At 37.9% G+C, this 13,925-nt stretch overlaps 1 protein-coding gene across 1 annotated transcript in view; it reads right to left on the reverse strand.

Moving 5' to 3' along the window:
- The window catches only part of LOC124723014 (zinc finger CCCH-type with G patch domain-containing protein), a 167,256-nt gene extending 154,853 nt beyond the window's left edge, over positions 1-12,403 (reverse strand). Inside the window, exon 1 of the mRNA XM_047248189.1 lies at positions 11,922-12,403. Coding sequence (XP_047104145.1) covers positions 11,922-11,975 — 54 coding nt within the window. The 5' untranslated portion in view covers positions 11,976-12,403. The remainder of the gene's footprint in view (positions 1-11,921) is intronic.
- Between the last annotated feature and the right edge of the window lie 1,522 nt (positions 12,404-13,925).

Genomic DNA, 13,925 nt, shown 5'->3' on the forward strand with positions numbered 1-13,925 from the left:
ACTAATCGTGCCTGCAGCTGCATCATTCCATCCAGTAGAGGTTGCAAGGTCGACAAACAGGAATAGACAGTCTTCGCTGACTTCCTCACACACTACGCTGTTACCAAAGCTGTGCTCACTGCTGAATCTCTGGAAACTGACAGACTCATTGTAGAAGGCAACATTTTCAAGCATGGAGCACCACAAATGATGCTCTCTGTTTGTGGAGAAGTTTTCAGTCGAAACTAAAATCAAAGGTAATTTCACATAGTGATATCAATAATAGGATGACAACTGCCTATGACACACAGGCAAATGGCCTCACCGAATGATTTAATAAAATGTTGGCAGATATGCTCTCAATGTCTGTTGATGTCAAACAGAGATGTTAGATTACAATAATGTGTGTTGTGACATTGCATATAACACAGTAAAGCAAGATAACAAAGGCTTCACACTGTTATTTCCACTCCACGCTTCCGAGGTCAAAACAACAATGGATAACTGTTCCCATTTCAACAGAACGATAATTAGGATTACTACATGAAACACTCCATTACCAAGATCAAAGAAGCAAGATAGCTAGTTCACATATGGTCTGTGGATGTCCATGACAAGATCCAAGAGTACTATAATGCCAAGCACTTAGTGAGAGACATCCCAGGAGACTTGGTACACATTTTTATGCCTGTGCAGAGTGTGAGGCTATTGGAAAAGTTACTAAACCATTACTTTGGGTTGTATCATGTCTTGTCAGACATAATATATACGAAGTCAAGGACTATGACCATTCATCAAAAAGAGAAAAGTGCAGCTATGCCAGCAATGTCCATATGAAGCCCTACTACAGACCTCAAGCACTGATTGATGTGGGTGCTTCTCATTCAAGAAAACTGAAGACTGAGGAGCTTATACAGGAGAGGCTGCCTTTGATGTACTTCATAGTGAAAAGAAAATTACAACATGAGCAGGATGCGAGGTTCCACAAGTGCTGCCATACAGAGGATAACTGACAAGATCTATGTCCAGGGTGCTGCATTCAGCTTCGATGACAAATTCTGAAACAGTGGGTCACTGTTTCTCCGGGAGAAGGGGCAATGCCATGAGCTGTACTGCACACAATGTGGCATAGTGGTTAGCATCACTGGCTGGTATGCTGCAGGATGCTATTTCAAATCCAACCACCAGTGCAGTTATTTAGTATCATCATTTTTGGAAAGTTATCATAATTTCTTATTCAGGTATACTGGATCTTTGCATTAATAGCAGCATTCTACATCCAGAAGTTCAATTCTGTTTTATTTCTAAGTTGCTGTTTATAATAAAAGTCCTTTGAGTGTTAAGTGTTGTACTTCACTGATGAACCAGCTTTCGGATTTGGGCCTGATAGTGATTACCATGTGACAATATGTTTGTAGTGCACTACTGTGCGTTAAGATAACAACTGAACAATAATATAAAAGACTATGTTCTAACACCAGCACATACATATAATTTTCACTTACAAAATGGTTCAAATGGCTCTCAGCACTATGCAACTTAACTTCTGAGGTCAGCAGTCCCCTAGAACTGAGAACTTAAACCTAAATAACCTAAATTTTCTCAGCATGTTATAGTCTTAGGTGGAGATTTCAATTTACCAGATATAGACTGGGACACTCAGATGTTTAGGACGGGTGGTAGGGACAGAGCATCGAGTGACATTATACTGAGTGCACTATCCGAAAATTACCTCGAGCAATTAAAGAGAGAACCGACTCGTGGAGATAACATCTTGGACCTACTGATAACAAACAGACCCGAACTTTTCGACTCTGTATGTGCAGAACAGGGAATCAGTGATCATAAGGCCGTTGCAGCATCCCTGAATATGGAAGTTAATAGGAATATAAAAAAAGGGAGGAAGGTTTATCTGTTTAGCAAGAGTAATAGAAGGCAGATTTCAGACTACCTAACAGATAAAAAAGAAAATTTCCGTTCCGACACTGACAATGTTGAGTGTTTATGGAAAAAGTTCAAGGCAATCGTAAAATGCGTTTTAGACAGGTACGTGCCGAGTAAAACTGTGAGGGACGGGAAAAACCCACCGTGGTACAACAACAAAGTTAGGAAACTACCGCGAAAGCAAAGAGAGCTTCACTCCAAGTTTAAATGCAGCCAAAACCTCTCAGACAAACAGAAGCTAAACAATGTCAGAGTTAGCATAAGGAGGGCTATGCGTGAATCATTCAGTGAATTCGAAAGTAAAATTCTATGTACCGACTTGACAGAAAATCCTCGGAAGTTCTGGTCTTACATTAAATCAATAAGTGGCTCGAAATAGCATATCCCGACACTCCGGGATGATGATGGCATTGAAACAGAGGATGACACGCGTAAAGCTGAAATACTAAACACCTTTTTCCAAAGCTGTTTCACAGAGGAAACCGCACTGCAGTTCCTTCTCTAAATCCTCGCACAAACGAAAAAATGGCTGACATTGAAATAAGTGTCCAAGGAATAGAAAAGCAACTGGAATCACTCAACAGAGGAGAGTCCACTGGACCTGACGGGATACCAATTCGATTTTCCACAGAGTACGCGAAAGAACTTGCCCCCCTTCTAACAGCCGTGTACCGCAAGTCTGTAGAGGAACGGAAGGTTCCAAATGATTGGAAAAGAGCACAGGTAGTCCCAGTCTTCAAGAAGGGTCGTCGAGCAGATGCGCAAAACTATAGACCTATATATCTGATGTCGATTTGTTGTAGAATTTTAGAACATGTTTTTTGCTCGAGTATCATGTCGTTTTTGGAAACCCAGAATCTACTATGTAGGAATCAACATGGATTCCGGAAACAGCGATCGTGTGAGACCCAACTCGCTTTATTTGTTCATGAGACCCAGAAAATATTAGATACAGGCTCCCAGGTAGATGCTATTTTTCTTGACTTCCGGAAGGCGTTCGATACAGTTCCGCACTGTCGCCTGGTAAACAAAGTAAGAGCCTACGGAATATCAGACCAGCTGTGTGGCTGGATTGAAGAGTTTTTAGCAAAAGAACACAGCATGTTGTTATCAATGGAGAGACGTCTACAGATGTTAAAGTAACCTCTGACGTGCCACAGGGGAGTGTTATGGGACCATTGCTTTTCACAATATATATAAATGACCTAGTAGATAGTGTCGGAAGTTCCATGCGGCTTTTCGCGGATGATGCTGTAGTATACAGAGAAGTTGCAGCATTAGAAAATTGTAGCGAAATGCAGGAAGATCTGCAGCGGATAGGCACTTGGTGCAGGGAGTGGCAACTGACCCTTAACATAGACAAATGTAATGTATTGCGAATACATAGAAAGAAGGATCCTTTATTGTATGATTATATGATAGCGGAACAAACACTGGTAGCAGTTACTTCTGTAAAATATCTGGGAGTATGCGTGCGGAACGATTTGAAGTGGAATGATCATATAAAATTAATTGTTGGTAAGGCGGGTACCAGGTTGAGATTCATTGGGAGAGTCCTTAGAAAATGTAGTCCATCAACAAAGGAGGTGGCTTACAAAACACTCGTTCGACCTATACTTGAGTATTGCTCATCAGTGTGGGATCCGTACCAGATCGGGTTGACGGAGGAGATAGAGAAGATCCAAAGAAGAGTGGTGCGTTTCGTCACAGGGTTATTTGGTAACCGTGATAGCGTTACGGAGATGTTTATCAAACTCAAGTGGCAGACTCTGCAAGAGAGGCGCTCTGCATCGCGGTGTAGCTTGCTCGCCAGGTTTCGAGAGGGTGCGTTTCTGGATGAGGTATCGAATATATTGCTTCCCCCTACTTATACCTCCCGAGGAGATCGCGAATGTAAAATTAGAGAGATTAGAGTGCGCACGGAGGCTTTCAGACAGTCGTTCTTCCCGCGAACCATACGCGACTGGAACAGGAAAGGGAGGTAATGACAGTGGCACATAAAGTGCCCTCCGCCACACACCGTTGGGTGGCTTGCGGAGTATAAATGTAGATGTAGAAGGACATCACACACATCCATGCCTGAGGCAGGATTCGAACTTGGGATCGTAGCGGTCGCGCAGCTCCAGACTGTAGCGCCTAAAACAGCTCGGCCACTCCAGCTGGCTTTTCAATTACATTCAGATGTATTTAACCCCACAAAAATGGGTGAAACTGTAATCAATTTTTATCATGGTATTACAAATCAGTTCTAGATTTGTTCAACAATAGAGATTCCACTTCAAGTACATTCCAGTTGCTACCAACCTGAAGAAGGCAAACATCCATTTTCACATTAGCTGGAAATTAGCAACCCAACAGAGAATTGTGCAGTGATCAATCTTAGCCCAAAATATCAACCTCACCCTGTCCGTGGTATGTATTATCAAACTGAGGTTTTATATAGTTTTTGATTACATCTCAGAGTGTGTCTGGTGGTTGACAGAAGGCCAGGATATAAGTTCATGCCCTCTCTTAATAATGAATCTTGCCCAAACAATCTCGGAAGCAGCTGCAATTTCTGTGCTGGTGTATTTGAGTTTCTTGTCTACTGTAAACAATACACCACATCCACTTCCCAATAGCCTGTCCAATGGATATACACTCAGATTTACTCCAAAAATCTCACTGCTGTCAATAATGGGGTTTTGCCAGCTTTCTGCATCTGAGCTCCACTGCTTTTTAAGAATGCTTCAAACCTTAGTACTTTTTTGCCAATGGTTTGGCTACTGATCACAAGGATTTTCATTATCTCATCTGTGGGAGACATCTCTTTGAATCATACACTAATACTTCATGGTTTCAAACATATTTCATTATCTGTATTTGATGGAGAGTCAGAGTTGCTTAATCTTATTTTTGTAAAGAAACACTACAGTTCCCAACCATATGGCTCATGTCTAGCAAGTTGCAGCCTACCTCCAAAGCCTTCCACTCAACTTAGAACCAATAGCAACAATCAGTTCTCAAGACAATTTAGTTGATTGTTATCTTTGCTGAAATTCCATGGGCACGGTCAGTCTTCTCAGTCAGATACTGCAATGATCCAACTGTAACCTTGGAACCAATAAGATGAGCATCATTAATTTCAATGTGCACTACAATTTGTAGCTCTTTGAAACTTATTTCCTCAATGGATGCCAGAACTCTTTATCAATATATTTAACAAGGACCCCCAGGCATACCAAACTGAGTTCACTGTAATGACCGAATTATGAAGAGTTGCCATAAAAAAAGAAAAATCAGTAAGTATGAATATTACGAGTAAGCCTTATAACTTATAAATGTACAGTGCAAGCCACTTTTGTTAGCCCATTAAGAGTTCATATACACTAAGAAACAACTGATATCATGCATACTGATTGGAAATTGGAAGTAAGAAGTGATGCAGTCATGTACCATCTGTACGCAAACAGCCCCAAATGCATTATATAGAGCCCTTCAAATGACAGGCAAGACAAAGTTTCAAACAGAGGAGAGTTCCACACGGAGGAGAATTGCAGACATCAGTCTTGGATGATCAACAGCCTAAAGCAGATACTACGTGAGTGACCACTATGCTCAATTAATTAAGCTTGTACACAAAGAATGAGTTACAGAGCTTGACGATTTGTATCTCTGACCTAGGGTTATCGGATTACATCGTACATTTGTCTACATGCATCTATGTCTGTATGTCACTTTCATTGTGACAAGTACTTTAAATTAAGGATTTCATTATAGCAGTAGAATCTGACACTTTCATGGTTCGTAGCCTTTAGTACCACACATAACTGTGTATATTCGAATTCTAATAAAGTTATAGGCCGGGGACATATTTGTTCTGGTAATTGCTTGGAGAATCTAGTATGCCTCATCTAAGTTTTACACTGAAGTTCTAAACCAGTGTCTGTGTTGTTCTGCACGTTCACTGCAAACACGTCACGAAGCAATAAAAAGCATCACAGTAAGTCAATCCAGTGTCTCATTTCCTTATCATCACCATAGTCAATCCAGTGTCTCATTTCCTTATCATCACCATATCTACCCCTTACCTAACATCCAAGTCATTCTGTTCTGTCATCAGCTTGACACCACTGCCATTTCACACTGTTAGTGTACCGAGAAACAGATGACCTAAACTCCAGCATCACCTGTATATTATTTAATCATATCTACGATTACTTGCTTTTTAATTGAAAATAAGCCTACCAATTACATTATACTGTTCTCTTGTTATTTGTTTTTAGTACATCACTCATTGAACATTTGAGAAATTTGTTCACTCAGTTTGGGTGTTAGATTATAAGTTCACCCAGTCTCAGTTGTAAATTCCATGGGAGACAGCTTCCTTAGCACATTTTTAAGTGGCATCCAAACTTGATCCTTCTAAATTTTTTCAAAAGATGTCCTTGGTCCTGGAGGGTGATAAAATACATGTACATCTGGGTTTTGACATTCAATATTATCAACTTCGCCAATCCACCACTGCTCATTGTAAACACAAGCCACTATGTCTTTATTTTGAAGAACCGGTTGTACAAGTTTTCCACACTGATGAAGTTCACTATCAGGTGAAGTTGATGTGATCTTACATTTCAATAAGTTGTGTGAATGGGGTACAAAACAATGAAAAGATCGAGTGCCTTTAATCTTCCGACAAGTGTTGTACCTTTCCTTCAAGACACTGTCATAGACTTCTTGTATTTCCTCACATTGTACAAAAACATAAGTAATTCCTTTGATATGTTTTTTACAGAATTCAAACATTTCTTGAGGTGTTATGATATGACTGTCATCGGTCCGCTGCAGACTTGCTTTTGTGACAGCTCACTTTGTTGTACCCCCGACACCATTACATCTTCCCATGGCATGAAGCGAAAAAGTGCCATTCTACATCAAACCCAAAATCTTCTTTATGAAAGGAGATGTTAATAATTTTTTTGTTTTTTTATTGACTTGCTGCCCCATCCGAAAAGTAAATCAGTTTTTTTTATAGAAGGGTGGTGCTGTTTAATGTAGTTTGTTAATTTTAGTTGAAAAATGTGCATTGCTGTAGTGTTGTGTTCAAGGTAATCACTTATGACACAAAAGCTGTAGCTCATTAGTTTATCTTCATCTTTATAATAGAATACAGGTGGCTGAACTGTGGCATGTCTGTTTACCCAGTGGTGCCCTTGTACTTCATCTTTAACAACAAAGGAATAATTTTCAGAAAAGTCAGCAAGAACTAAGCATTCATCAGCTGCCAAGGTTTGCTTTTTGTCTTTCAAAAATTTACTTTGAGCTTTTGCAATAAAATTACGCATTTTCTGATTTTCAAGGTTAGCCACCAACACTTCAAAAAACACTTCTCATGATTTTATGACTGTCACCAATTGAGTTCTGTCTTGTGTCACCCATTGTTTGTATTTTATATTGTCAGGCATCAAATCACCTTCTTCGGATTTTCCAACCATGTCAAGTAAGGCTTGTTTGCCTGGAGAATCTTCACATTTTGCCTTTATCATACAACTGTAACTGTCAATATTGCATACCATAACTTCCAAAACGTCTTTATAGTCAACTCTAAGGTTGGCCCCATCTATCATCAACTTTATGTTCTGAATATACAAACAAACACAAACATTATGGGTGTCAGGTGTCCCTGCAACAATACACCATCTTGATCTCAACTCACAAAACTTTGATCTTCCAATTTTAATTTCAGGATTTTCTTTTTTAAATCCAGTGAATAGTTCATTTAAATTACACAATATTAGCCTTCTTTGTCTTTGAATCTTAGAACCATTTTCTTTCACAGAAACACCATAATACTTAATAACCTTATTGACTGTGTTTTCATCTACCAAATTAGTGCACTTTTCTCTTGAAATGCTGGTAAAATTCCCTGTTCTTTTACTAATTGCCTTGTTAACTTAACAAGAAGCTCTGACACATTAAATTCATCACTAAATTTTGCTCGACACCAAGAATTAGGCAGCAAATTTATAATCTTAATTTTATCCTCTTTGTTTGAAGTACAGCATTTAGTTTTTCTATCAAATCATCATACTCAGTTGGTGAAGTTTTAGAATTTCCATCTGTTTTAGTAGAAATTGTATTTTGAAATGAAGCTTCCAAATTCTTTTTGACTGTAGTTGCCACTTTGTCAATTTTTGTATTCAAGGTATTTGGTCTTTTATCTTGACTTAGTTTTCTAATTTTACTAACAGGCGATATACCCACGATTCCACAAGCTGTACCTACTTTTTTAATGGTTGCTGATAAGTCACAAAATTCTGTATCTGAGCTTTCATTATCCTTTCTCTTGGAATAACAAATATCTTAGAATAAAATGTTGGATATAATGATTTTCCTGGTATGAGATTGACAAAAGGTCTTTTATTTATAGAATAATGATCAAATGTTATTTCTCGCAGACGTTTTGTTATAGGTTTCTTATGTTTCTCAAAAGGGTCCATGCAAGTCCGACCAAAAAGATAATGAAAATTTTTAAAGTATTTCATTTCGTGGTACTTGTATGTTTATTTGACCTCTGGGCTGACTCGTAGGTAAAACAACACTTTTTCTTCTTCACTGTAATCTTCGATTAAAGTAATGTCTTTAGGATACACTGTATACACACTTTTATGACATGCTTCATTAATAACAACACCTACAGATTACTGAGACACCACTCTCCACTGCACACTTCAAGAACTTCTAGCTAAATAAGTGTGAGTAGACAATTGTTGGTGTAAGGGGAATTGATATACGTCATTTGATTAGCCTACCAGATATTGCAGATGTTAAAAAGCGTATTTTTGACTCGTGTTTGTAATCTTTTTTCCATTACTTCCAACTGAATCTCAAAGTTTTAATTTATAACGAAGTTTGATATCATAAAGGTCTATTAACTGTGAAATTTTCAGATTTTTATCTGGTCCCCCAACAAAGATGTTGCAGGCCGCAAAATGGAAAAATTAAAAAAAAAATCCATTTTTTAAAATAGTGTATTTTTTAAGTGTAGGTTGCTCACCATTGATACTCTATAGAAAGTAACTATACTATAGCCTACAGTGTAATAGCCGAAAAAATATTAAAGGTGAGAAATTAATCTTTCTTTGGAAAACTGGTGTTCAAAAATTGAGTTTTTTTTAAATTTGGGGCTGATAATGTTGAACTAATAAAAATATATTAAAGAATACATTCAGCTAAGTGATAATGATGTTAATTTGTAGCCCAGAGTGTGCTGAACTAAATGCATTTTATCTGAAAGGCTTAGGGCGATCCACTACCGAATAATTGTAAAAAATGTAGATGCTAGCAAATATGAAAAAACACATGCGGCCTGGAACAAATACGGCCGCCATTTAAAAATAATAAACAATATTTTTTTTTTACAAAAATATTTTTGTGATTACTAAAATTGGGGAATTCACCCAACAAATATAAAATTTTTCTGAGATGGTCAAGTAACCAGTGCTGGACCACTTGGTATGGATTGACCTGTGTTGCTGGGTCGGTGTTATTTTCTGTACATGTGTTGGTGGTTGATGTTTTGATATTGACACTTGGGGTTGATTCATGTATCTTAGGGGAAGTACTCGGTTTCAATTTTTTTGGTATTGGTAGTTGTATTTGAGCTGCATAGATCATGGGAAGTGACCGATTTCAATTTGTCATCGTAGCTGTGTGTGTTTGGCATTATGAGCTGTTGTTGACCTATATACGTCAAGGGAAGTGTTCGATTTCAATGTGTCATCGTAGCTATGTGTTTTGGCATCGTGTGTTGCAGTTGACCTATCTAGGACAAGGGACGTGGCCGTTTCCAATTTTTGTTGTTTTCGGTGTTGGTTTAGTGGTATTGATAGTTGCGGTGTGATCATTTTTGGAGTAGTTGGTTTTTATTTTATGGTATCGACAATTGCGGTTGAGCTATGTAGGTGACAGGAAGTGACCGATTCCTGTCAATATTGTAAGTGTAGTGGAATTTGGGAATTTTGTGGTGTTTTTATGTCGTCGTTTTGTATGGTTTGAGATTGTGGTATGTTTATATTTAGTTTGTCCCCACCCAAAAACCCCCAATTACCCCTCGCTGGTCATGTTAGTTTGATTATATTTTTGGAGAGAGATGTGTTGGTCGGTTTTCTATGTATTTTCGTGTTTGTTGTTGTTTATGTAATGACATTATAGGCGCCATATTAAAGACGTTGAAAATGGTCGTTTCCGCCCTATTGGTGACATCATGGGACAAAGCAGACGGGTGGAATCTGACGCTTCTGTAATCCTCCAAGTTCTCCCTGTCTCCGCCTTCCCTGTTCATTACACTTAGCCCTATCACTGACTCACCACTCACAGTCAAGTCCAAGTGTAGTGATAAGTCCTGTGTTTCCTGGAGATGAAACAGTATGCTTGGGAGAGAACAGTATATTAACTAATCTATTCGCATAACAGGGAAAACATTACTAAGTATTTCACTAAAAGATCTAAACATAATCATGGAACAACAGCCGGTTTGGACTTACACTTACCACGAAAATACAAACAATAAACTCAAAACAGAATTTATCAGGAAATAAAGTTGTACAATTAACTACCACAGGAGATGGAAAAGATTGTTAAAATACATGTGTTTGAAAAAAGTTTCTTTATAAATAATGCATGCTACACAATCAAAGATTACTTAAATGGTTCAGAATAGTGGCTAATAATGAAAGGGGATAACTACATCACCTTGTCAAATAACAATGCTATAATGGTTTTGCAAGAAAATCATGTGCCAAGATCTACAATAGCATAATATAGTAATGTCTTGTCATTCTTCTGAGTTCAACATATCATTCATCATGGGCTGGAGGGGGGTTGTCGTGCTGTCTTAGTTTTTCAGGTGGACTGAGAGGACATGCAGACTGAGGTTGGGAATAGTGGCATGGAACGTGTACTGGCCAGGAGTCGGTTTTCTAAATGAACTGGAGTTAGCGCAAGGGATGGGCTTATAGATGCAAGTGCCTCGTTCTAGAGCCATCAGTGGGGATCAATGATATGTGCAGCAATGAAGAGCAAAACTGTGTTTGCATTTAAGAACATTGTACAATCAGGACCAACTGAATTAGGCAGTGCTGTTGTTTAGACAATGACCTGATATTTGGATGGATGGAGCTTCCTCTGGCTGAACATCTTGAACTAGATTTTCTGTGGTCTTCCTAAGTACCATCTGACAAATGATGGGATGGTACTTTCAAGACCACAGCTGACCATCTGTCCTATCCCCTTAAAGCATGCCTTTATATTCTGTACGCATAATTTTTGTGCTGTTTATTGTCGTTGTATTAAGATGACAGATACTTTATCATTGTAAATTTATCCCTGCATGTGGGTGAATAACTAAATAAACACAAAACCAGAAATGTAAGATGAATGACTATCAACAGCCAACTCCACTGAATTCAAATAACATAGCAAGTATGTGAAATGTGTGATTGAAACTGTTACACACTTTAGAAAAACTAACATCAATTCTACTACTTCATCGTACGATGACTGCCACAACTCTACTTCTACTGGAAAAAACAACTGTTTGTATTGCTTGATATAAATCGAACCAGCATGATCACAGCCGCATTTGAGTGCACTTTGTAAATCAGTAGAATGATAATGAATTTCACGAGGGCAGAATTGGCTGGTAAAGGATGGGTGAGGAAGAACGTAAATGACTTTGACATGAAACTAAAGCATAACTTTGTTTCAGGTCAAAGTATTCGTTAAACTAAAAACGTAAACGAACATAAAGCGCAGATTTCTACACTTTAATAATCAAGTGCTAATACAACACATAATTTGCAAATAATTAAATCAGCTATGACATTCAAACACATGGAGGGGGAAAGCTGACAGCACTAGAAAGTATGCAAAAGGATACCCATCTCCACTATCCAACAACATTTTCTGGCTAAAGGGCAGGAAAAAATGAATAACAATGAAAATAAGGTAATGCTTACCTGCTCTTCATACTTTTTCAGGGAATCTGCCAGTTCTTCATACTCGGTTGTCATGGTTTTGAGCACTTTACCTACTTGGCATATCCTAATTAAAATGCAAATATTAAAACTGTATTAAGCAATAAATACGACTTAAATTTCGGAAAATCCCTTGGCAGCGGTAACGTTTATGTGGTGATACTTTACTCTATTCAACTGAAGGTCGAATTCGAGATGGAAATATAAGAGTTTACGGTCGCTAATAAGCAAAACGTCGAGAAAACAAATCAGAATTGAATATTCAGTTAGTGATAATAGCCAAACAACACAGATACAGTTTACAACATCACACGAATTTAACTAAACCACAATACCTATGTTCGAATATATGCAAACATATTTCTATACAACATAACCAAAACACCATAGTACATACTTCGCGGATATACAAAATAAACAAACTTCGTCTGTTGGTAGTATAGGACAGTAACTTGCAAAGATCTTCACTTGCTCCCATGTTGCAAAGATCAAACAGCGATCACTGCGTCGCTCTAACTGGCGCTGATTTTTCATTAGCCTCTCAGCATTATCATACGTAATTATGTATTAAATATTCATCTAGAAAAAAGTGTAAGTATTCCATAAGTATACATGATTGTCACACACACGTATACGCATAGTACATAATGTAGTTATCGGCTAACTGATATATGGGCTAGAGTTGTCAGGCGTCCCGATTAATAGTGCTAGTTTCGAATTTCAAGTCCCGGTGTCCCGGCTACGTTCAAATATATAGTCTTTTGATTCTTAACAATATCTGCATTGTCTAACAGGTAGGTATCCCTATACTCGACGCGCAACACGTCCAGTTCCTCACAATCATGTAATTGCAACTCCCACTCTGTAAGCGTACACGAGACTTATTCTTATTGCATTCTGCTAATTAGAAGACGTTTCACAACAAAGTCTGAAAAGACGATACTTATGTAAATGTCATATATTTCTACAGCTTCTGTCTGCAGTTTGCTGCCGATGTAAGTGAATTTTGTTAAAGTTAGAAATTACAGCACAACATCTTTGTGAAGAACTCATCTCACTCTAGTACCGCTCTGTCGTGTCGGCAGAAGACGACAGATATCGTGCTTTTCCTCGTGATTCCCAGCACTTGCAATCTAACAGTCAGGCATGGATTAAATACACTACTGGAGTTTAAAATGTCATTGGTTTTCTACTTATTGAGTCACTGCCATCTGAATTTATTTTATTTAGTATTTATCACTACGAGTAATACCATATTTGAACGTGAGCATCCTTACAGTAGACAATCTCGAAACCTTGTTATTTCTGGGTGATATTTCGCCTGTAGCGGATGATCAGCCAAAGTTTAATTGTCACCAATCCACTACATGCTGTTAATTGCTTAGCCTTACAGTGATCCTTCCCTCTCACTCCCCTCTAAAACGAACTCTTTTTAAAAAGTTGTTAAATTGTACGTAAAATGTAGTTTTTTTAACTTTAATGATGAAGTTTCTAAACACCATATTTTATAATGTTTTAGACCTATCCACAATGCCAAAGAGAATTTTCTGACAAATACAGCGAGAAATATATACTTATTAAAAAAAGAAAAAAGACAGAGCAGACTATGAAGCTTTCTGGAAACTCTGTAATACATATTAAAGTACTGGTCATGGAGGAAGTGCAGACATAAAGGATCACATTGTAAAAGAGAAACACAAATCCAATGTATCATCCTCAAATATGAATAAAACTCTCATAAATTATTTAAACACAACCGTTTAGAAGAAGAAAAAATAGTGGCAACAGAATTGTGTTTTGCATACCCTGTGGTCAAAAAACATCAGTATTTTACTTTTATGGAGTGTTTTAAAAACTTAATATAAAAAAATGCTGTTCAGTGTACCTCAGCTAGAATAAAACCAACATGTCTGATTAAGCAAGACTGAGAGGTAGCATGCCTTTATGATGCACACAGTGCCTTGCCCCCTCTCATATTTATATCTT

The sequence above is a fragment of the Schistocerca piceifrons genome, chromosome X (assembly GCF_021461385.2).
Source record: "Schistocerca piceifrons isolate TAMUIC-IGC-003096 chromosome X, iqSchPice1.1, whole genome shotgun sequence".
NCBI classification, from domain to species: Eukaryota; Metazoa; Arthropoda; class Insecta; order Orthoptera; family Acrididae; genus Schistocerca; species Schistocerca piceifrons.